At 66.0% G+C, this 24,172-nt stretch overlaps 2 protein-coding genes across 2 annotated transcripts in view; both read right to left on the bottom strand.

Moving 5' to 3' along the window:
- Positions 1-133: 133 nt before the first annotated feature.
- On the bottom strand, positions 134-14,759 carry NXPH4 (neurexophilin 4; the record flags this gene model as incomplete). The annotated part of the gene is made up of 2 exons (XM_084277131.1): positions 134-906; positions 14,712-14,759. 2 exons carry the CDS (start codon positions 14,757-14,759, stop codon positions 139-141), a joined length of 816 nt encoding a protein of 271 aa, XP_084133257.1. The 3' UTR covers positions 134-138.
- A 3,903-nt stretch (positions 14,760-18,662) lies between these two features.
- Positions 18,663-24,172, bottom strand: part of LRP1 (LDL receptor related protein 1) — a gene marked incomplete at its 5' end in the record, with an annotated part of 77,143 nt that continues 71,633 nt past the window's right edge. Inside the window, 14 exons of the mRNA XM_084277137.1 lie at positions 18,663-19,641; positions 19,867-20,011; positions 20,193-20,280; positions 20,441-20,505; positions 20,708-20,812; positions 21,147-21,321; positions 21,488-21,649; positions 21,740-21,913; positions 22,005-22,145; positions 22,476-22,652; positions 22,937-23,053; positions 23,228-23,334; positions 23,579-23,757; positions 23,854-24,125. Of these exons, the coding sequence (XP_084133263.1) occupies positions 19,501-19,641; positions 19,867-20,011; positions 20,193-20,280; positions 20,441-20,505; positions 20,708-20,812; positions 21,147-21,321; positions 21,488-21,649; positions 21,740-21,913; positions 22,005-22,145; positions 22,476-22,652; positions 22,937-23,053; positions 23,228-23,334; positions 23,579-23,757; positions 23,854-24,125 (2,048 nt within the window). The 3' untranslated portion in view covers positions 18,663-19,500. The remainder of the gene's footprint in view (positions 19,642-19,866; positions 20,012-20,192; positions 20,281-20,440; positions 20,506-20,707; positions 20,813-21,146; positions 21,322-21,487; positions 21,650-21,739; positions 21,914-22,004; positions 22,146-22,475; positions 22,653-22,936; positions 23,054-23,227; positions 23,335-23,578; positions 23,758-23,853; positions 24,126-24,172) is intronic.

Below are 24,172 nucleotides of genomic sequence, written 5' to 3'. Positions count from 1 at the left end.
CTCCCCATCCCACAGTGGTGCCGCAGCGATGACGGATGCAGGAGCGATGGCGGGGGGCACCACGCAGCCAGCACCGGGGTGCAGGGACCCCCTGCCCCCCACCCAACCACCAGCACCCATCGCCCCATCCCGCGGCCGTCAGCCAAAGTAGGGGTTGTCGTGCTGGAAGTTGTAGTCGGGACAGACCTTCTGGACCAGCTTGTAGTCGATGCTGAGGAAGGAGATGAAGATGCAGATGACCTTGAAGGGCTTGGCGCAGAGCCAGGCGGCGTGGCTCTGGGTGTGCTCGGTGAAGCACACCTTGGAGGGGTCGTACAGGCAGGGCTTGTTCTTCCGCGCCCGGTTGGTCTTCTCATACTCCACGTGGCAGTTGAGGGCCTTGGCTGGACGCCCCTCGGGCAGGGTGCTCTGTTCTGGGGGCGGGCGGGGTAAGGGAGGGGGTGCTGGGACCAGCACCTCGAACCCCACCGCTTTGGACGGGGGCACGATGCTGACCGAGACGTTGCCCAGGCTGGAGGAGTTGTGTCGGAAGTAGACGCTGAAGGTGCCGTTGATGTGGTCCACGATCTTCCCCGTCACCAGGAGGCTGAACTTGAGGGTCTTGATGTTGAAGTAGAAGTCGCCCCAGCCGAAGATCTTCTTGGTGCGGCCGGATTTGAGGGTGGGCTTGCGGCGGGCGCGGGAGCTCGGCACCTCCCCGGCCGTCCGGTTCTTCTGCCAGTCCCAAGGGCTCCACGAGGCACCCGAAGGTGTCCCCGCGCCCCGGGGGGGCTCGGCTGGGATCAGCCGCCTGGGGTCGAGCGCTGGGGGCTTCAGGGTGCCGTAGGGGACATCCTTGAGGAGGTCGGAGGTGCCCAGCTCCAGGTACCCCAAGGTTTTGGCGATGTGGCCCCCGGCACACACCGTCTGGGGGAAGAGAGGGCAGAGGCTGCACGAGCTCATCCTCCTGCTCCTGCCCCTCACGCACCCTCCTCCCACCCATCCCCACTGCACCTCTGCCACAGCCACACCCCCACACCCCCCCCCGCTCGCCATGCCCCCCCCACCCTCTAGAACCGCATCCCACCCATGACACCCCCCAACCGCCCTCCAGACCCCGAGAGCCAGGGCTGCACCCTCAGCATCCCTGCGATGGGATGAAGGGGGATGCAGATGACTCCTGCCCACCTACCCCTCCGCAGCCTATTAAAATACAGGGGAGACTGGGGGGGGGGGGGCAGCGGCGTGTTACAGAGCGGGGGGAGGCCTCGGAGCCCCACGCTGCCTGCCAGGGCAGCCTAATTGCATTACCCACAGCCTCTGATCAGCAGCTGAAATGACAGAGCCCCCTGCCAGGCCGCTCCTCCCGCCAGGATAATTGCACCGGGGTGCATTGTGTGTGGGGGGGCACGGGAGGGGTGAGCGGGGACCCCCCCCTTGCTCTGCGTTCTGGTGAGGGAAAGGAGCTTGTAGCAGAAGCTGGAGAAGGTGGGCATCAGAGAGGGAGGGAATGCATCTGTATGGGGACCCCCCCTCAGCCCCCTCCCACAGAGCCAGGAGGCCTTGGCAAGGGCTGTGCTGGGCTGGGGAGGGCAGACCCTCCTGGTGGGGTAAGTCGAGGCAGGGAGCCGTGACAGAGACCGGCTGCTCTCTCCACCCTGGGCAACCTGCAAGCCTGGTTAAGGCGGTGCCAGGCACCGGCACACTGGGACCCTCTGGAGATGCAGCCAGCGCTGAGGTGTCACCCTCATCACCACACCGAGGGGGTTGGGACCCTCCTCCCACCAGGCACCCCTGGGATGGGACCGCAGTGTCCCACCCTGCGGCTCCCCACAGCCATCGCTCTGCCTGACCCGCGTCGCGCCGCTCGGCATCGGTGAGCAGAGCCAGCTGGCGCCTCGTCCACCCTGGGACCCCATCTCTGACGTGTCCCACGTCCCTCCTTCCCTTGCTTGAGACCGCCTGGCCCCCCCCTGCCTCCCCATCCCTCAGCTTGGCTGCTCCTGGCTCTGCACCCCGGTGCCCAGCGTGCCCTCGGCTGCCCTGCCAGCTGCTCCCGGCACGCAGGATGCTGCTCCGTCAGCCCCGGCCTCGTCAATCACTGTCACCCAGGAGCTGGCAGGTGCTCGGCTGCTCTGGCAGGTTTTGCTCTGGACGACCTGTTTCCTGGGGGGGATGCGGGGAGGGGGGTGCGGGGAAGGCGGGTGTCAAGCAGAGGTGCCAGCTGGAAGGGCCCAGGGGGGAGCACGGGAGGGGGCTGTGTCCCTGTGGGAAACTGAGGCACGGCTTGGTGCTGCACCGGGGCTGCTGGGGCTGGAGGCAGGGCAGGAGGAGCTGGGGATGGCTCCTGCCTCCATTGCTGGGTCTCATCCTGCCACCAGCCACCCTGCAGCACTGTCAGGACCCTCAGAGCACGTTGGGGGACACACACCCCCCCCCAGGCCCCCTCCTCCATGGCCAGGCAGGTCAGCATGCAGGGCCCAGTCTCTACTGGGTACCAGGGATGGAGCAGCCCTGGGGTGGGGGCACGTCAGGGCCAGACACCCCAGATGATGCTGCAGCACCCCCAGGCTCTATCCCTGCCCCCCCCAACTGCCCTATGTGGGCAGAGCTGCCCATCCCTGAGGCTGTGGGCAGGATTTGGGGGGGGGGTGGGGAGGTGGGTTTCAGCCCAGCCTGGAAAAGGGTGGGGGGCACACAGGGGGGGTTGTGCAGCACGAGGCTGTGGCTGAGCATCCCTGCAGCCCCCCGCTCAGGGCTGGCTGTCCCCCAGCTCCCTCCCCAACCCTGCTCTGAGCGCGGCTGCTGCCTTCGCCCTTATCTATATTTCAAGGCAGCTTCAAAGCCGGGCGCCTTCGCCAGCCGGAGCGAGCGCGGCAGGACCGAGGTGGAGAGAGAAATGGGGGAGGGGGAGAAGGGCACCCCCCCCAAATCCCCCCTCAGCACCCCGCTCCAGCCAGGAGAGGGGTGGGATGGTGACCCCCCTAATGAGGCCGCTGCTCCCCTTCCACGCTCCATCCTGCATCCCGCTCGTACATATTCATGGCTGTGGAACCACCCCCCCCCCCGTGTCCCACGTGGGGAGGCAGTGGGGGTCCCTCGCCACCACACAAGGACAAACAACCCCCCCCGCCTCCTCCTCCCCCAAACCCCACTTGTACCCCCGGAGAGGGGATGGGGATGCTGCAGCCCGTGGAGGCACTCGGCGCACACACCACCCGAGCCCCCGCCAGCCTGGGAAGGGTTTCTGGAGGATTCTCAGCTCCGTGCTGGCTTTTCCATCGCAGGGAGGGCTGAGCGCCAGGACGGCTGGTCCCCCCACCCCAACAGTGCTACGTGAGTCAGCGAGGCCCTCCTCCCCCTGCCTCAGTTTCCCTTTCCTATTCACACCCCCCCTGCCTTCCATCACCCCCTGAGGAGGATGCGATGGGGCTGGGGGCACGATGGGGCTGGGGACACGATGGAGACAGGGTGGCGGGAGGGGAGGGGGCACAGCAGGGAGGAAGCACTGACACCAGCCCCTTGTCCCCAGCCCAGGTTTGTGCAGGATGATGGGGCTGGCGAGGGCTGGGGGGACACCGACCGGGCCCGGGCAGCGCCGGGGAGCAGGGGGGATGAAAGGGAATTGCAGAGCAGGGCAGCGCCTGCGGATGCAGCCGGGGTTATCGATTGCAGCACAAGCGCAGCCGGGGGCCGTGGGCAGCGTGGGGAGGTGTGTGTGGGGGGGACCCTCTCTACCTAGAGCCCCAGAAGGATGGTTCCCCCCCTGGGTTTTGGGGTGCAGCACCACAGCATGCCATGGGAGAGCCAAGGTGACGCTCGGCACTGTGCCGGCGCTGTCGGCATTCCGGGCAGGTCCTGCTCATGCCTCGTGCTAAATATTAATGCTCCTGCTTGGGGGTGCTCAGGGTGTGCCCCACCCTCCCACACACACTCCACAGGCGCAGGGGGGGTGTCCCAGCATCGCCTGGCCCTGCACAGGCCACCCCACCGTGTCCCCCATCTTCCCTCTCCAGCCACACCAGAGGGGAGCCAGAGCTGTGCCGGCCTCTGCCGCGTGCCAAGCACTGGCTGCCACGCTCCGTGCACACGTGTCTGCCTGGTGCACTGCTCCACGGCCCCTTGCACACCCCTTGCACGCTCCCCGGTCCTCGTATCCCCCCACACACACCCACCACCCCCCCCGGCAGGGACTGGGCGGGGGCCGGGGGTGGCTGCGCAGGGACTGCGAAGGCCGCGGGTGCCGCCATCAATTTGGCTTGTCAGGCCCGGCGCTGATGGCCGCTCACATCCCATTTGCCAGCGGGGGCCAAGCGCCGTCAGCTGCTCCCCGGGGACCCCGCGGTCACCTTGGCAGAGGGGAGTGGAGCAGCACTGGGGGGGGGCAGCTGGACCACGGCTCCCAGTGTGGGCTGCCACGAGCTCCCGGCACCCCAAGACCACAACTGATGGGCTACAACCCCCCCCAGGCCACGCAGCCCCTGCCTACACCAGGACCAGCACAGCCATGACACCCCCTCCTCACCCAACCCCCCACCCCATCCCTACAGCCAGCCTGGCCCCCCCCCAGCCCCTCATCCCCATCCCTACAGCCAGCCTGGACTCCCAGCCCCCCACCCCATCCCTACAACCAGCCTGGACTCCCAGCCCCCCACCCCATTTCTACAGCCAGCCTGGACTCCCAGCCCCCCACCCGCATCCCTACAGCCAGCCTGGGCCCTCCAGCCCCCCACCCGTATCCCTACAGCCAGCCTGCCCCCCCAGCCCCCCCATCCCCATCCCTACAGCCAGCCTGGCCCCTCCAGCCCCCAATCCCCATCCCTACAGCCAGCCTGGCCCCCCCAACCCCCCCACCCGCATCCCTACAGCCAGCCTGGCCCCCCTGCCCCAAGCCCCCCACCCCATCCCTACAGCCAGCCTGTCCCCCCCCCCACCGAGGCAAGAGTCCCAATCTGCGTATGGGCTGGGGGGGGGGGGTCTCCATCTCTCCCTACGGGCACAGGGTCACACCGGCCTCTCCCCTGTCACCCCGCCGCCTTCGTTAGCGCGAGGAGATTAATTGGAGGTGGTGAGCGACAATCCCCGTGGGCTGCTCCCCCTGGCGCGGCGCAGCCCGGGGCGGTGTGGCATTTCCAAAGGTTAGCAGCAAACAAGGTGCCTCTGACAGCTCCCATTTATCTCCCGGGCGCTGCGCGGGTGCTAATGCGGTGGCAGGGCGACGCGGTGACGCGGTGACGCGGGGCGGCGGTGGGCGCTGCGGGGCGGCACCTCTGAGCATCCATCCATCCATCCATCCATCCATCCATCCATCCATCCATCCATCCATCCCTGTGTGGGCTCTCCTCTCTGTGTGTGTGGGGGGAGGGGGGGACACCCATGGGTGCCAGTGGGTGCACGCTGGGGTGGCCTCGGGGTGTCCTGCACACCCCCCAGTGCACACGCACACGCGTGTGATGGGGCTGGCGGGGGGCAGGCGGCTGAGGAAGGTCCCAGGGAGGTAAATCTGGGAGCTTCATTAGCTGGTGGTGGCTCCTTGGTGCTGGGCCAAGGGGTCAGAGCGCTGCTGGGGACACTGGGGGTGGGTCCAGGGTGCAGCCCCCAGGGATGCAGAACTAAGGGGTGAAGCCAGAGCCGGCCTGGCCGCCCATCCCCGCCCTGGGATGCTGCTCTGCTGGTGGTCAGGACTCAAGGGCAAAAGGACAGGGCTGTGGGACAGGCTGGTGGGCAGGGGGGGGCCCAGGGATGGACAGGGGGTGCTGGAGTGGGGTGTGGAAAGAAAGGCTGAGCCCCCTCCATCCCTGCCTCCCCTCAGTCAGCTGCCACCCCCACATCCCACCAGCTCCCAGCTCAAGGATGCTCTGGTGCCCAGCCCTGGGCACTGGGGTGTGGGGGGAGCAGGCCCTGCTCAGAGACCCCCCATCGGCACATCCAGCACCCTCCCTGAGCACACAGCACCCTGCCCCACGTCTGGCCAGGCAGCAGCTCCTCCACAGCTGCCCCCACCCCACACATGCCCCATCCATCCCTTCCTCAACACATACCCCCCCCACCCTGGGGTCACTCCCTCTCCGTGCAGCCCCCCACCCAGCCCCACTCACCCCGTGTGGGAGGGATGTGATGAGGAGAAGGGGTTGTCATGCTCCAGGGCGCAGGACCCATCCCAGGCACCCAGGGATCGAGCAGGAGCTGGACCGAGCCCAGTGGGGTTGTGCTCGTGCAGGGCCACACGTGGCATCAGCAGGACAGACGGACAAACCCCTCCATGGAGCGCGGTGTGACCACCCAGAGCCCCTTCGCTTCTCCCAGGCGGGTGGGATGCCCCCAGCCCCCAGCACATCCTCAACACGGGTACAACCCCAACCCCCTCCCCAAAGCCCAATCCATCAGCAGGTCACCCACCCACGGGACCCACACGGGGGGGTGGGTCCTCCTCCCACCCACACCAGAGGCATCACGTGTGGGGGGGGGTACAACCAGCACAGGGCTGGGAGCTGTTGGCTTCCCAGAGCCACCTTCACCCCCCAAACAGACACCTCGCTGCTCACAGACAGGAGGAATATGCAAATGCTGTGGCTTTATTAACGGGCTCGGCACGCGCTGGCTAATAAATATTTCATAGCCCGAGTAGGACTTTTTTTTCTTCCCCCCCCCCTCCCCTCCTCCTCCTCCTCCTCCTCCTCCTCCTCCTCCTCCTTCCCTTCGGTTCGGTTCCTTTTCCCTGTCACTCGTTTCCTGCCTTTTCTCCTCTCAGAACGTTGGTTTATTTATTTATTACTTTTAAGGGCTTCACGGGGAGACAGGAGCTGGGAGGTGGCTGGGAAGGAAAGGTGGGGGGGGGGGGGTGTGTGTGCAGGGAAAGATGTACAGCACCCCCCTCTATATCCCCCCCCCTCCCCAGCCTCTCACCCCCCCCCCAACACGGGTGGATAAAGAAAAGTGCTGTTAAGAGCAAAGGAAAAAATATAATAGAAGGGAGGAGACGGCACCAGGCAAAGGATTCGGGGCTTGTGTGACTCACTGGGCTCAAGGAAGAAAAGGGAATGAGTGAGAAAATGAGGAGATAAACGGAGCGGGAAGGGGGAGCGGGGGGTGCGGGGGGGTGGGCAGAGCCCGGCGGCAAAGGGGCAGGGGGGTGGTGGGAGGGATGGGGGTGATGGGCTCCCAGGAGATGGAATCCGGCTCAGCCAGGGTGCACAGTGCTGGTGCTCCCCCCCCCCCACCCCCACCCCACCCCAGAGTGGGATGGAGCCCACCCTGGGGTTGAAAGTGGGTGTTAGACTGGGGGGGGTCACTGGGGAGAGGGGCTGTGTCAGAGCATCGCTGCACACCCATGGTGTGGGGGTGCCTCAGCTGGGGAGCTGAGCCTGGCCGTGGGCAGGAGTGAGCAGGCACAGGCTGCTCACACTGAGGGCGCCTGGGGAAACTGAGGCAGGGCTGGCAGGGACTGGCCCTAGGTTGCTCCTGCACCCCCAGCAGGCAGGGATACCCAGACAGGAGACTCACATTGCCCTCCCCTCTCAGTCCCTGCAGCTCTGCCTCAGTTTCCCCACAGGCAGGGCTCCCTCACCCCCCCCACCCCCCCCAACCTCAACCTGCCCCATCCCTATGCAGGACGATCCTTTCCCCAGGGGGGATGCACAGAGGTGGCACCATCCCCTGAGCCCCTTGCTCCCCAAAACCAGAGGGACCCTAAGCCTTCAGAGACGCAGCCCCCACCCTCTGCTCACCCACTCCCCCCCTTGCCTCCCCGTTTCACTTTATTATTGCAATAAATGTGGCCATAAAAGTGGCAGGTATCGGCGTGCGAGGAGCTGGCTGCTCCTGAGCTATGGAAATGTAATTTCCAGTGTGCCCGGGAAATTTTATAAGATCGTATCAAGAGGGATCATAAATTGCATTTCCAGCCCCCCCTCCCACCCCCACCCAAACCTCCACCCCCCCCCCCCCCCACACCCCTCCCCAAAATGAGCCAGGGCCGGTGCGAAGGTCACCGCAGAGATGGGTAGAGATGGGTCCCCTCGGTGGGAACCCTGTGCCCCCCCACCCATCTCCAGCACTGCAGCCCCCCACCCTGCTGCCCCCATCTGCCCCCCCACCCCCACCCCACCCCCAGCACAATCCAGGAGCCAGCTGGGATTTATTTTCCCCCAGGAGGAGAAGGAAAAGAGGAGCAGTGGCAGGGATGCCGCTGTCCCCCGCATTCCCCCCCCCCTCCCCCGGCAGCAGATGCTGATTAAAACCCTCAGAGAGACCCAGGGACCCTCAAGGGCATCGCTGGGGATGGCAGGAGCAGGGGATGACAGGTCCTTGCACCCCACCATCCTCCCAGAGCCCCCCCTGTGACCCCCAGGGGCCAGATTGGGCCCCGTTTTCCACACACCACCCTGCCCAGGCTCCTGGCCCCAAGCAGGCGCCAAAACATCCCCCTGCTCGCCAAGGAGAGGTGCTGAGGGGTGAGGGGGGAACCAGAGGAGGAAGGAGAGGGTCTCTGCCCACTGCCCCACGGGGGTTGGGCAGTGTGTGTGCCTGGAGTGGTGCTGGGCTGAGCATCCTGCCCTGGCTGTACAATATCCCTTTGTACAGCATCCTGCCCCAGCCGTACAGCATCCCTCTGTACAGCATCCCTCCATACAGCATCCTGCCCTGCCCCAGCTGTACAGCATCCTTCTGTACAGCATCCCTCCATACAGCATCCCTCCATACAGCATCCCACCCTGCCCTGGCCACACAGCATCCCTCTGTACTGCATTCTGCCCTGCCCCGGCAGCACAGCATCCACTGTACAGCATCCCACCCCACACCAGCTGTACACCATCCCTCAGTACAGCACCCTGCTTTGGCTGCACAGCATCCCACTGTACAGCATCCCACCCTGCATCAGCTGTACAGCATCCCTCAGTACAGCACCCTGCTTTGGCTGCACAGCATCCCACTGTACAGCATCCCACCCTGCATCAGCTGTACAGCATCCCTCAGTACAGCACCCTGCCGTACAGCATCCCACCCTGCCCCGGCTATACAGCATCCTGCCCTGGCTGTACAGCATCCCTCAGTACAGCATCCCACCCTGCCCCAGCTGCACAGCATCCCACCATACAGCATCCTGCCCTGCTCTGGCCATACAGCATCCCTCTGTACAGCATCCTGCTCCAGCTGTACAGCATCCCTCAGTACAGCATCCCACCCTGCCCCAGCTGTACAGCATCCCACCCTGCCCTGGCCATACAGCATCCCTCTGTACAGCATCCTGCCCAGCCCTACAGCATCCCTCAGTACAGCATCCCACCCTGCCCTGGCCATACAGCATCCCTCTGTACAGCATCCTGCCCAGCCATACAGCATCCCTCAGTACAGCATCCCACTCTGCCCAGCCCTACAGCATCCCTCAGTACAGCATCCCTCAGTACAGCATCCCACCCTGCCCTGGCCATACAGCATCCCTCTGTACAGCATCCTGCCCAGCCATACAGCATCCCTCAGTACAGCATCCCACCCTGCCCAGCCCTACAGCATCCCTCAGTACAGCATCCCTCAGTACAGCATCCCACCCTGCCCAGCCATACAGCATCCCTCAGTACAGCATCCCTCAGTACAGCATCCCACCCTGCCCAGCCATACAGCATCCCTCAGTACAGCATCCCTCAGTACAGCATCCTGCCCTGCCCCAGCCGTACAGCACCCCTCCGCACAGCATCCCACCCGGGCTGCACAGCACCCAGCCCCTGTCCAACAGCACCCAGCCCCTGTCCAAGCAACAGGCTCTGACAGGGATTTGTGTGGGGAGGGGCAGATAAATGCCCGGGCGAGCGCGGGGCCCCGCGGGCGCTTCGCAGCGGATCATTTCTGCAGGCTGGGTGCTCATTTCCACAATGACTTTCCTTTTGCAACAGTGATCAGGGAAAAAAGGCGGGGGGGGGGGGATTGGGGGGGTGGCGAGGGGAGGGGGGACACGGGCAGAGGGACGTGATTATTTCTTTAGCAGCAATCCAAGCGGCTGGAGAGGAAGCTTCATCTTTCCTGGGCCATTTACCTTCAGCGCCCGAGCGCTGAGCCTGAGCCAGGCAGCTCTTCAGAGATGCTGGAGCTCGGCCAGGGCAGGGAGGGGGGGGTGCTGGGGGGATAGGAGGGGGTTGGTGGGAGGCTTCGGCTGTGGGGGTCTTGCAGCTGCATCACCTCACTGGTGGGACTTTGGGTGTGAGGAGGAGCTGCGGCTGCAGGGAAGGTGGTGGGGGCAAAAGTCATTAAGCTGGGAGTGTTAATTGGCATAGGTGTGATGAGCAGCGGGGAGGCTGGGGGGCTCAGCTTCGGGCTGCTGGCGCAGAGGGGAGCACCCGCTTCGCTGGCTGCATCTGTGTCCCAGCTCAGGCCACCCCTTCCCAGCCCCCCTCCCCAAAAACAGCCCCCAGCAGCAAACTGGTAATTAAAAACAAGGATGGGGGAGTGTGGGGGGGAAGCAATAAAGCAGGCCCTGGATTCCAGCTGGAACAGCACGGTGGCACAACGGGAGCGGGTCTGGCTGGGGGGCACCCAGGGGTGCTCCCCCACCCCCCCCACCCCATCCTCCCCAGCCACTGCTCCCCCACCACCACCACCTCAGCGGGAGGCTGGGCTGCGCCACGCTCCAGGCTCCAGCCTTATTGAATCTCCCAGCTCGGGGTGCAAAGGGCACCAGAGGGAAGAGTTATTAAAAAAAGGGAAATGAGTCGCTTGGAAACCTTCTATCGGAGCAGCAGCGCCTGTTTGTTTGGCGATAGATTAGCTCAGCCATGCTGAGCACACAGCGCCCGCCGCAGCGCCCGGCCGCGCCGGAGACCCGCCGGCACCCGGAGACCCGCCGGCACCCGGAGCAGGGGGACACTTGGAACCACCCCCCCCGGCACCCATCCTGCCCGGTGCATCCCCACAGCTCCACACCCAAAGGGACCCCCTGGCCAGATGGGAGCTGACAGGGCTGTGGACCACCCAAAGGCCATTCTTCGCCCCTCCCCATCCCCAAATGGGGTCTGTGAGGGGTGAAAGGGTTAAAGCTCCCCGCTGATGGGGGGTACAGGGGTGTCCTGGCACCGGAAAGGCTGGCAGCATCTGTCTAAGCGCAAAGCCATCTGTCAGCCAGCCACCCAGGAGACGGGTGACAGCTCTTGGGTGACAGCAAGGGAGAGGGAGCAGAGCAGGGCGAGCTTCCCAGAGGCTGGTGGTGTCCCACAGCACCAGCATCCCACTGGCACGGCCACCGGCACCGCCAGGCAGCTCTTCCCAGGAAGGGTTAATCCAGGAAGGAAAACCCTGCCAGAAACACTCCAGGTGTTGCTCAGGCACCAGCTATCTCACCAGCCCACCTGCCAGCAAGAGGGGAAACTGAGGCACGGCGCTGGGGAGGCACGTTCCTGCAAAGGCACTGGTGGGCGGTGGGGAAAGGCACCTGGTGTCCTGGCTCCAGCCCCGCTGCTGCACCGGGTTGTACCTGCACCGGGTTGTACCTGCACCCGGTTGTACCTGCACTGGGTTGTACCTGCCTGCCCCAGGGCTGCTGGCACGCTGCCCCCCCACCCCATCCCTGGCTCAGCACCCGGTGTGGGTCACGGTGAGACCACCAGGCTCAGGCCAGCACCCAACCCCCGGGGGGACCAGGATTGCTGGCGGGGAACTGTCCTTCCTCTCCGCTCCTCCTCCAGCCCAAGGGCGGCTGTAGGAAGCAGCCAGAAGCTGTGGGGACCCTCAGTGCCCCCTGAGATGGGGGGGGGGAGTGGACAGGACCCAAAGCCCCTCCAGCCCCAACCCCCCCACCGATTTAATGAAAAAGAACCAGAAAGGATGAAATCCAGTGGCTGAAGAGAGAGGAGCAGGCGGGGAGGACGGGAGCTCACCTGGGGGGTGAGCATCCCTCCTGCCTGGCATCCCGAGCCTGGGCAGTGCAGCAGCCGTGAGGGACTGGGGGGGGTGGGGGGGGCTTGGGGGGGTCCTGCACACACACAGACAGACACACAGACACACACAGACACACGCTGGGCCGAGGGAGCTTGTCCATCCCTGCGGGGAGACAGACACCCAGCAGCGACAATCAGCAAACAGCGCGGTGGGGAGACACCCGGGGGGGTCTGTCTGTCCTTCCTGCAGGGGAAGGGGCTCAGAAAAACACCCCCCCGGGGTGACCATGCCTGTTTGTACACCGGGTGCTCATCCCCAGGGCTGGGGGGGGGCGGGGGGGGGAGCCACATCTGCCTCTTCCCCATCATTCCCACCACATCCCTGGTGGGATGCGCTGGGGAGCTCAGGTCCAGTATAGCAACTGGGGATGGGGGAGATGGGGGGGATGCTGGGGGGATGCTGGTGGGATCCCCCCCCCACCCCCCCCGCCTGTCAGGCTGCCTCCTGCCCCCCCCAGAGGGGCCAGGAAAGTTTCTGCACAGCAGGCCCAGAGGCTGAGGGGGCAGGATCAGCTCCGTGTCCCTTCCCCTGCCCCCCCACCCCGGGTGGGTGCATAGCTTTGCAGACCCCAACATCCCCCCCCACGCTCCCCCAGCCCATCCCCACGCTCAGACCCCCCCGGGGGGGTTGGGGCTCACTGCCCCTGCCAGCATCTCCCGGGGTGATTCCCCAGCGTGCGGCGGGACCCTCCTGCACCCACCCCCCTGCCCTGGGATGAGCCCACTCCCCCCCCCCAGAAGGCAGAAGCCCCCTCCTTACCCCCCCCCAGCTGCCTGTGCGGGCAGGGAGGGGGCCAGGGGCAGCGCCCTGCTCCTGATTTCATCAAAACAAAACCATTTGTCTTGAAGCAGCTCCAGCACCGACAGATGCTCCGCGTTAGATGGACACGGGGAGGGGGGGGGTCACGCAGAGCCACCCCCACACGCAGACACACACACACATCTCTCCCTCTGTACACGCACAGAGGAGCGTGCCAGGGAGAGACAAGTTGCAAGAGCCTTTGCCTGGGGGGGGGTAGGGTTGGGAGGGGAGGGGAGGGAAGGGGAAAGGGAAGGGAGGGGAAAGGGGGGGGGGGGGTGTCCCTGATGTGCATCCAATTCCCGAGAGGGAATTGACTCGTTTGATTTTATTCATGAAACACAGAAAGTAAAAATGGAGTGTCAGGAAATCAGATCTGCTGGGTGATGAGCCCGGCCCCCCCGGCAGGACTGAGGGGGGGGCGGCACAAATTCCACCCCTCCCCATTCATGACCACTACTGATACTGGTGCCAGATGCAGCTGTAGACCCCAAACCCAGCGGTTCCCAGTGGACGGGGTGGGGGGGGAGGAGGTGGCAGAGGTGGGGGGGCCACACAGGGATGAGTGGCCTTGGGAAGCATTTAGTATGGGGGGGGGGCTCTGCAGGCGAGGAGGGGGGGGGGGGGAGGGGGGGTGTCTCTGCATCTGCAGCCACAGCTCAAGCTCCACAGTCAGGAAAAGGGGCAAGAAGCCCCCCCACCCCACTCAGCAAGGCCGAGCCTGGCCCTGGGGTGAACACGCCTGGCTGAGGGGTACACCCATGGGATGAGGGGGGATGGAGGTGGCAGGGGGAGGTGTGTGTGCCCCCCCCCCGCCCCCCAGCAGAGGCCACGCTGGTGCTGGAGCTGAGCCCGCACCCAGTCGGGACAGAAATGAGGCATCACCTCTGCAGGTGGTTTCGGGGTTCACACCCCTGGCACAGCCCGGGGGGGGGTGGAAATCCATCACCCCAGCTCTGCTCGGGGTACATCTACCCCCCCCCCCACGCCCCCCAGCACTGCCAGTCGGTGTGGGGGGGGCACACACACGACATCCCCCCCCCCCCCCCCAGCTGCAGGCTGGTACCCGCTGCGCCCACCCGCAGGTGTGATGCGGGTGCGGGACAAGGTGCATCCCCGGTGCGGGAGGGCTCCGGCCACCCCCCCCTCCCCGACACCCCCCCCCAACATCTCACACACCCCCCCCCCTCCGACCCGCGCGTGGGCGGCCGCCCCCACGCTCACGAGCGGCTCCGTCTCGCGCGTCTCGCTGCCCCCCCCCCCCCCGCACCTGCCAGACGGCGCCTTCAGCGCTCCGCAACGGGGGGGGGGTGGGGAGGGGGGGGAACCTGCTCGCAGCCGGGGGGGCTGCTCCCCCAGCCCCCCCCCCCCCAACTCCACCCGGTGTCCGAGCGCCACGCACCCCCCGCGCAGAGTCCGGGACAGCCCCGCGCCCTCTCCAACTTGGGGCGAACCGGACACCCCCCCCCCCCATAATCCCTACCCCGTTTCCCCCCCCCCCCGCCCCGCCATACAACTCTCCCATTCACCTCCCTGCAAACTGCCCCCCCCCGTGATTACACGACCCCCTCCCCAGGATTGCACAAGCACACCCCCCCCCCCAATTATCCTCTATCTCCGAGACTGCCTGAACCACCGCGCGGATGCACGACCCCCCCCCACCCCCCCGCACATCTCCCCAGCAGCCGCACGTGTGTCAGTCCCCCCCCCCGAAATTCTACCAGCACCCTCCCAATAACTGCGCTGCCCCCCCAACACCCCCCCCATCCTGCATTCCCCCAGCTAATTGCAACCCCCCCCAGGTAATTGCAACCCCCCAGCTAATTGCAACCCCCCCCCAGGTAATTGCAACCCCCCCCAGGTAATTGCAACCCCCCAGCTAATTGCAACCCCCCCCCAGGTAATTGCATCCCCCCAGCTAATTGCAACCCCCCAGCTAATTGCATCCCCCCCCCCCCCCCCCCCCCGGCAGCATCAACTTTGCGGGGCGCGGCCGGTGCCCCCCGTACCTGCAGCAGCAGCCAGGGCCCGAGCAGGGGCAGGCGGCGGCGGAGCATCGCGGGGCTCCGCGGGGCTCCCGGGATGGAGGGAGCGCGGCAGGGCGGGCGGAGCGGGGAGGCGGCGGCGAGGGGAGGCAGGAAGAAAGTTGGAGACTTGCTGGGGCCGGGCGGTGCCTCCGCCGAGCCCCGCCAATCCCGGCCCGCCGCCCCCGCGGGGCTGGGGGGGGGCACCGGGCGCTGGGTACCGGGCAGAGGGCGGGGGCGGCTCCCGGGGACACCGATCCCGGGTCTCCGCCTGCACCCTGGGGCGGCTCCGTGGTCGGGGAGGGGCTAAAGCCGGTTCTGCACCCCCACCCTCTCCAGGGAGACCCCGCGATGCCCCCGGTCCTGCTCCTGCCCGGGAAGATGCTCCTGCGCTTTGGGGGGGCTGGGTGTGTGGGGGGGAGGGTACACACAGTGCAGCCCATCTCCATCCTGCTGCACCTGGGGAGGGGTCCTCAGCTGCTGCCCCCCACCCAAAAGCCCCACCAGGGAAGAGGGTACCACCCTACAGCAGGGTCCTTTTAGGGGGCACCCCCCAGGTCCTGCGCAGACCCCAGATGTGCCCACACGCCTTGCACACCCTGGGGAGTGGGGGGGATGGGGGGATGGATGGAGCTGAGAGCTGGGCAGCGTGTGGCCCCCCCACCTCCCCCCCCCCTCCAACCCTCACCTGCAGCACAGGGGTGGCACCTCAGGCTGAACACACAACCTGTGTCCCCTGCGTGTGTCCACAGGTGCCTGTGCACGCACACGCGTGTGCTCATCCCTGCAGCCCAGTGCCAGGCCCTTCTCAGAGGGGTCTGCCAGGTGTTCCCACGCCCCCCTCCCCCCCACACCCGCCCCCCCAGCTCCACGGGGATCCGTTCCCAGCACTCTCACTGTATTGTTATTACCATCAGCGGTACCCTTATCACTATTATTATCCACTCGCCTTCCCCGGGAGGCGGCTGGCGGGGGCTCCGGTATCAGTGGGGCTGGGGGCAAATGGGGGGGGGGGACATGGTGGGGGGGAGTGATGCAGAACTGTGTGTACGTGTGGAGATGGAAGGAATAACAGGGGAAGAGAAATAAGCAACGGGAAGGGAGAGGAATGAGGGGAAATGGTGGGGGGGGGGGAGCAAAGGGAAAGGGCAGTGTCAATCTGGAGTGGGGGGATCGAGGGGTCCTGGGGGCTGTGGGGTCCCAGCCGGCCCTGTGCCAGCCCCACACCAGCCCCATGGCAGCCCCCTGGGCAGCACAGCACCTGCCTGTGCTGGCACCAGCGTGGCACCTCGTGGTCAGGGCCTGTGGTTGGGGTGCAGGGGATCCCCCACCACACACCCCCCCTCAGGGAAGGTCCCTTCTCCAGCTGCTGCGAGAGCTGCTGCAGCCCCATGGCCTGTGCTCCCCTCTGCTCCCCACTTCCCACGCCGGACAGGCCTCAACACCCCCCTCCCCACAGCTGGGATCCCACTGCCACCCCCCCCCAATGGCCCAATCACTGCGTGTCCCCCCTTCCACTGCCCCACAGAAGCGATGGGGCAGCTGAACCCCAGCCAGGGGCCAACCTTGCCCCATCACCCCCCTGCTGCAGCCCTCCAGACCCCTGTGTGACTGCGGCCTCACCCCACATCACCCCAGCAAACCCTGGGGAGGGGGTCCCAGTGTCCCCGATGGTCTCACCGAGGGCCACTGGGGTCTGTCAGAGGTGCGGGGGGCTCTAGGAAGACCCCTCTCATACAATTAACAGCCCGCTGGCCTAAGATCTGGGCGGGCAGAGTCCCGGCGAGGGGAAACGGGCAGAAGCTTCAAAAATAAGATAAAATTGAAGGGAAAAGAAGAGAAAAAGGCGGGAGGGGGGGCGGGGGGGGGAGAGGGGAAGGGAGAAAAAAAAACCTCTAGAGGAGATATAAGAAACCGATAAGTGAACAAAGAGCCGGTATTGAAATAGATCTGAGGCCGCGCCGCGCTCGGGCCGCGCTGGATCCCTTTGCGCAGGGCTGGGAGGCGGCAGCCGCGTCCTCGGCTCAGCATCCGCAGGGGGCTGGGGGGGCTGGGGACCTCTGTGGGGGGCTGGGATGGCTGGTGGGGCTGGGGACCTCTGTGGGGGGCTGGAACGGCTGGTGGGGCTGGGGGCCTCTGTGTGGGGCTGGGAACCTCTGTGGGGGGCTGGGATGGCTGTGAGTGCTGTAATGGGGTGCTGAGGGCTGAGCGTGGGGTGAGCTGTTGGCTGAGGGTGTCTTGGGGTCCCGTCATGGTGTCGCCTCGCAGCCCACACCCAGCTCACCCAGCTCCGTCGCCACGGCCCTGGCACATGGCGGGGCCGAGCATGGCCAGGGCAGGATGTGGCTGCCCAGCCCGAGGGCCTGATGTCCCCAGCCCGAGGGCTCAATGTCCCCAGCTCAAGCCCCTGATGTCCCCAGCCCAGCCGGCTCTCGCCCCGTCCCGCTCAGGCATCACCCGCCCAGGCAGACACGAGCCCCCGTCCTGCCCTGGACACCCCCCAACCTGAGGGGTGCAGACGGCCCCTCCCAAACCCCCACCACCCCCAGCACCCCCAGCACCCAGTGTCGCCCGAGCCATCCCCTCCACCCCCTGCCCAGCACCCGGTGCCTGAGGCTGCGGGAGGGGCGGTGGGGGGAGCAGAGACACCCGAGTGGTCGCTGGGGAGGGGACAGAGCGGGGGACAAGCGACCCCCAAGCCCCCCTCCAGCCCCAGCCCTCGCTCAGCCCCCCCCCCCATCACTCCCCGCGCCGGTGCCTCCGGGAGGGGCCGCACGGAGATTGGGGGGGGGGCGGGGGGCGCACGGGGGGCACCGGGGCGCGCGCCCCCCCCCCCGCTCAGTTCGCGAGGGCGGCGGCGCCACCTGGTGGCGGCTCCCGGGGCCGCGCGCGCTGCCGGGGCCCGAGGACGGTGCCCGGTGCCCGGTGCCCGGTACCCGGTGCTCAGGTCCCGGTGCTCAGCTCCCAGTACCCGATGCTCAGCTCCCGGTGCCCGGTACCTGGTGCTCAGCTCCCGGTGCTCAGCTCCCAGTGCCCGGTACCCGATGCTCAGCTCCTGCTACCCGGTGCTCAGCTCCCGGTACCCGGTGCTCAGCTCCTGGTGCTCAGCTCCCAGTGCCCGGTACCCAGTGCCCAGCTCCCGGTGCTCAGTACTCGGTACCCGGTGCTCAGCTCCCGGTAGCCGGTGCTCAGCTCCCAGCGCCCGGTACCCAGTGCCCAGCTCCCGGTGCTCAGCTCCCGGTACCCGGTGCTCAGCTCCCGGTGCTCAGCTCCCAGTGCCCGGTACCCAGTGCCCAGCTCCCGGTGCTCAGCACTCGGTACCCAGTACTCAGCTCCCGGTAGCCGGTGCTCAGCCCCTGGGGCATTTCCACTCCGCTGCATGGGGGAAGGACCCATCTCCAAGGCCACAGCAGCTCGGTGCCCCGGGAGGTGCCGCCGGTAGTGGGGACCCATCGCACACACACACGTACCCCCCCTCATCACCCCCAGCCAGCAGCACAGACACCGTGAGCACCCGTGAGCACCCGTGAGCACCCATGCAGAGCCCAGCTCCCCGTTCCACCCAGGGTGACGTGATGATGCCAGAGGCCCCACTGACACCCCCAAACCCCCCCGACCTGAGCCACAGCGGGGCTGTGAGAGCATCACAGCTGGCATCACCCCGGTCCCCGTGTCGTGTCCCCCCCCACCCCCCCACTGAGCAGCAGCCAAACGCTTCAGTTTTTACAAATTTTATTTATAACAATATCTGTTTTGTTTAGTTGTAAAGTAATCCAGCAAAAATTATTAAAACATTTCCCCCCAAGAAAAGGATGGGGTCACCCCCTCCCCTGCCCTCCCCCTCCCTCCCCCCCACATGCGTCTGTTTATTCCTACTAGAAAAGCTGGGTTGTTCCATGGGGCTGTGGATGGGGGTTTTTTTTTGGGGGGGGGGGGTTGTGGGGTTTTTTGGGTTTTTTTTGTTCTTTTTTTGTTGGTTTTTCCTGTTAAAAAATGTGCATGTTGGAGAGTGGGTGAGGTGCATGTGGAGCGGGGGGGCTGCAGGAGCCGGGACCCTCTGCACCACACCGGGGGCAGTGGTGGGGGGTGGCTTTAGTCCCCTGTAACAGTTGGGCAGAGCTGAGAATGGTGGGTGGGGGGGCAGTGGAGGAAAAGGAGGGGGTGTGGGGCGGAAGATTTGCAGAGGCCAAGCTGCAGGAGAAGGGGGGAGCCTGGGGAGCAGCAGATTTGGGGAGGAAACAGGGCTGCATTGAGGGGAGCTGGCGGGGGGCGGGGGGGATAGATGGAGCTGAGAGCTGGGGAGCGTGTGGCCCCCACCTCCCCCCCCCACAACCTGCACCCCACGTAGCATTAACCCTGTATCCCCCGTCATCCCCAGCGGGTTCGCCCTGGCACACCGAGCCCCTGCTCCGAAACGCTGGCGGGTGGGAGGGAGGAAGAGGAGGAAGAGGAGGAAGAAGAGGAAGAGGAGGAAGAAGAGGAAGAGGAGGAAGAAGAGGAAGAGGAGGAGGAGGAGGAGGAGGGAGGGGGGGGCCTGATGTAAAGAGATTTAAAATAAACCAAAGCCAGAACTGGCAACAAGAGGCGCTGAGGCCCCGGTACCGGGGAATATACAGGTAATAATACTGCTCACATAGAAAAGTAATAATCCTTCATTTGTACATTTATACAGCGGCTCTCGGCCCCCCCCCGGCCCCCCCCCGGCTCCTGCAATGGGTGTCTGTGCCAGGCCCTGGGCGCTGTGGCCCGTGGGCCCTTGGCCCCTGTCCTGCCCCTATGCCAGGGGGTCCCCCAGGTCGTCGTCCGCCCCCCGCGCCAGCAGCTCCCGCTTCTCGTCGGTGCTGGCCAGCGAGTTGCGGCTGTTGTGGGCGCCCATGTACAGCGTGGCGTAGACGGGGTTGGTGAAGTTGGTGGGCTGTGGAGAGGGGGTGGGAGGTGAGAAGGTGGGGAGGGGGGGGCACGGAGCACCCCCAGAGGTGTCCTTTGTCCTGGGATGCACCAACCACCACCTCATCCCAGCTGTGCCGCCGTCCCTCCCCACCCCTCAGAGCCCCCCCAACCTCCCCCCCGGGGAGCTGTGATGCTGCTGCAGCAATGTGCCCCCCTCCCCACCCCATCACGCCACGGGGGCTCCGCTCACCTTATCGGGGTCCAGGGCGAAGTCTGCGTCCAGCAGCTCCCCCACGTCGTCGTCGGGTTCCCCCTCGTACATTTTGTAGGTGGGGTTCCCGATCTCCACGTTCATGGCTCCGTTCGTCATCCGCTGGTGCTGGAAGCCCTTGGCGCTGGGGGGGGATGAGAGATGGGGTGAGGGGGGGTCAGCACCAGCAACATGGGGCGCAGTGAATGCCCCCCCTTCATTCCCAGCTTGCCCAGCAGCATCGAGGCTTTGAAGCCCTGTGAGGAGGGGTCTGTGCTGGCTGGGTCACGCTCCCTCCCGGCCCCTCCTCCCCAGCCCGGACTCACCCTTTAATCCTCCACTTGTACCAGACAAAAGCCACCACGGTGAGGAGGATGAGGAGCAGCAGGATGGGGATGACGATGGAGGCTGTTCCTGTGGGACAGAGGTGTGGGTACGGTCCCGCTCCCTCCACCCCGGAGCAGGGTCCGGCACTTGCAAGGGGGCACTGGGCAAGTACATGACCCTCACCCCCTGGCCCCGGTTTGGGGTCGTGCCCCGTGGTCCCCCCCTCACAGGGCTGCCCCGTACGTACGGTTGCTCTGCTGCTCACTGACAATGAAGTCCTCACAGCGTGTCCCTGTCATCCCCACCGGGCACCTGCGGGCGCAGGGAGAGCACCGGGGTTAGAGGGGGGCAGGAGGGCATGCGGGGTGGGGAGGAGGGGAGAGGTGGGGGCATGGACCTGGGGGTCAGGGGTGGCACACAGATTGGGGTTTGTCAGTCACGTGCTCCCTCTGCTTAGGGGGGCAAATAGCCCACCTGTAGCCTGCCCCAGACACCCCCCCAGCCCGCAGCTTACAGGCACTCGGGCAGCTGTGTCTTGTCGCTGATGGAGCAGGTCCCCCCGTGCAGGCAGTAGCTGTCGCAGGTCAGGCAGCTGGGTGCTATCTTCCCATCTGGGCAGCTGTGGGATAGATCAGGCCACATGTAACCCCCTCACCCCCACCCTGTGCCCCCCAGCCCAGCACCAGGGACTCTGCTTGCCGGAGGCTGTTGGCTCATCCCTCCAGCACAGCTCATGGCTGTGCCACACCGATGGACATCAGTGTGGGCTTGGAGGGAGGGAGACACTTCCATCACCTCCTCCCAGCACCCTGAGGTCTCCCAGATTTCTCAGCTGCCCCCAATTACTGACCCAGCATCGCTCAGCCTGGCCACAGGGTTTAACCATGGGTCCTCATACCCACACCCCCTCCCCGGACCCTTCCTCCCGTGGGCTCGACATGCCCAACACCTACATGCAGGAGACTTCTCCGCTCTGCTTGTTGATGCTGCACTTGCCCTCCTGGCACCGGGAGCACTTGTTATCCTGGCACTGGGCACCCTCAAACTGCGGCGGGCAGCGGCACTGCTTGGCACCACTGCCTGTCATCTGGCAGACACCTTCGTTCTCACAGTAGTCGAAGCACTGCCCTGCAAGGCACGGGGAGGGGCTCAGGGCTGGGCAGCCCCACAACCAGCCCCTCACACCCCCTCTGCTACTCGTGGCCACCGCAGAGCATCACCCTCCACCCTCGGGAGAGCATCCCCCCAGAAGAGGGGCACGCAGGCGCCCTGGGCACGGGCGGGCAGCACTCACGGTACTGGCAGCGGTCCCCGATGAAGGTGGGCAGGCAGCGGCAGTTGGGCTGGTTGCCCTGGTTGACGGTGCAGCTGCCGTTGTTGAGGCAGTAGTCAGTGCACACTTGCTGGTTGCACCGGGGCCCCGTGAAGCCGGTGGGGCAGCGGCAGGTCGGCATGCCTGCGAACGAGAGCCGTCAGCACGTCTGTCCACCCGTCTGTCCGCCCTGAGAGCGGCCCCGACCTCCATCCTCGCCCTCAGCATCCTCACCGGAGGGGGAGGCGGCGCACGTGCCCCCGTTCTGGCAGTAGTCCCAGCACTGGTCGATCTGGCACTTCTCCCCGTTGTAGCGCGGCTGGCAGCGGCACTTGGCCTGCTTGCGGGCGTTGAGGAAGCAGCTGCCGCCGTTGAGGCACACCAGGTCACACGTGTCAGTGGTGGGCACTGGGAGGGACAGACAGACGTGAGCGAGCGGGGCTGCACCGGCTGGGACATCTCCCCCCCTCCTCCCTGCCCCCTGCCCCGGGCCACTCACCCACGGGGGACACGGTGGGCGAGGGGACGACCACGCAGGTGCCGTTGTCCAGGCGCTTGCCGTTGGGGCAGGTGCAGACAGGGCCGCTGGGGCTGAGCAGGCAGAGCCACTCGCACTTCTTGCGGTCACAGGGGTTGGTCACTGCAGGGAGGGCGGTGGGTGGTGTGGAGTGAGGATGGCGGGGTGACCCACAGCCCTCCCGGCACCCCACTGCCCCTCCATCAGCTTTAGGACACCCCCAGGGTCCCCCAGCCACATGTACCCTCACTGCAGCAGCTGGGGTCCCCTCAATCCACCACCCAGCCACGTGCCCCCTCCAATTCCAACCAGGAAGATGAGAGGTCGAGCCCACTCTTGCCCCAAGCCCTGCCAGCGCTCCCCCCGCCCTCCAGAACCCCACATCAGAGACCAGACCCTGGGCACCCCCCTCCCATCCCGGTACCAGGCAGGGGTCCCAGCCCCAGCACACACCCTCTGGCTGTTTGTACTGGTGGTACAGCACAACATCAGTGGCGTGGTTGAGGCCGGACGTCAGGTTGGTGACAGCCTTGTGCCCGAACTTGTGGATCTTGAAGATGCGGTTGTTGATGTAGGTGACGCCGTAGATGTAGTCCTCAAAGATGTCGATGCTGAAAGGATGGCTCAGCCCTGGTGGGGGAGGGAAAGGGGGGCACGTGCTGGCAGAGCTGCCCTGGGTAGGGTGCTTTTAGGGGTGCTGTTTGGATTTGAGGCTGGGGTCTCCCCCTGCTATGAGTGGGACAGTGTTGGGGGACAGGATTTAAGGAGAAACACCCACTCTTGCTGCTGAGCATCCCTGGCTCAGCCCAGGGTCTGCCTGTCAGCACCCAAGGGCACCAGGCAGCTGGGACCCCACCCTGGGGACATCACCCCCAGCAGGTCCTTCTCCACGGTGGGTCTCGGGTGCCACTCACCCTTCTTGTTGTCGATGGCCACCACGGGGTCGGTGCCGTTGAGCCGGATGCTGCCGATGATGGAGAGCTTGGCGTCAGCCCAGTACAGCCGCTCGTTGTGGTAGTCCACAGCCAGGCCTGGGGACACACAAACCCCCTCCCTGTGAGGTACAGGACCCCCCAGCCCACCCTGAGCCCTCCATCACCACCCCTACACACTCCAGCCATGGGGCTGAGCCCCCCGCCCAACATGAACAGGTTGCCAAGGCCTTTGCACCCCTCGTGCCCCTCCTGGCACCCCTCTTTCCTCACCCGTTGGCCACTGGATGTTGTCCTGCACCAGGGTCTCACGCAGTGTCCCATCCATAGCTGCCGTCTCGATCTTGGGGTGATTGCCCCAGTCTGACCAGTACATGGTCCTGGGAAGGACAGGGGCGGGTCACTCTCAGCAGGGAAGAGCAGGACAGCCCAAAGCCCCCCCGTGTTCTCCCCACAGCACCCCGGAGTCACAGACATGACCCCAAGGGGCCAGCTGACCCCCAGGCAAAGCAGCAGAGCGATGCTGGGGTGTGGGATGCTTCCACCCCTCGACAGGCTCAGTGGGGAGAGGAGCTGGGCGAAGGCCAGCCAGGGGGGAAGGGACAAAGGGCTCGAGTCTCTCACCCCCTGAGCGGGTCGACCACGATGGCGTGGGGCTCATCGATCATGCCCGAGATCAGCGTCTTGCGGTTCTCGCCCTTCATCTGCGCCACCTCGATGACGTCCCGCCCCGAGTCCGTCCAGTAGATGTTCCCAGCAACCCAGTCGATGGCGATTCCCCGCGGCATCTTCAGCCCCGAGATCTAAGAGGGGCCAGGAAGGGGTGAGAGGTGAGGGCACAGGGCACCAGCAGCCCAACCTGGGTGCCTCCCACCGTGCCTGGGGGGAACAGAGCTCACGTTCAGGTAGGTGACGCCGCCGTCGATCTGGCGCCGGTTGCGGTTGGAGGCGGTGGAGGCGGCGGAAGAGGCCGGCAGCTCCCGGTACGAGATCCTGCCCGTGTGCCAGTTGGTCCAGTAGATCTTGTTGCCCTTGACGTAGATGTCCATGGCGTCGATGCGCACGTTCTCATCGCCCTGGAAGGCCGGCTCGTAGGCAGAGTTGGGGTTGAAGGGGTACATGCTCCGGATCTTGTTGTCGTCCGCGATGTAGAGGATTTGGTGCTCGGAGCCTGAGGAGGGAGGAGGAGGAGCTGTTCGCATGGGCTGGGCTGGGAGT

The sequence above is a fragment of the Gallinula chloropus genome, assembly GCF_964237585.1.
Source record: "Gallinula chloropus genome assembly, chromosome: 31".
Taxonomy (NCBI): domain Eukaryota; kingdom Metazoa; phylum Chordata; class Aves; order Gruiformes; family Rallidae; genus Gallinula; species Gallinula chloropus.
Note: the sequence above shows the minus strand (reverse complement) of the source record. Positions and strands in the feature narration are given on the sequence as shown.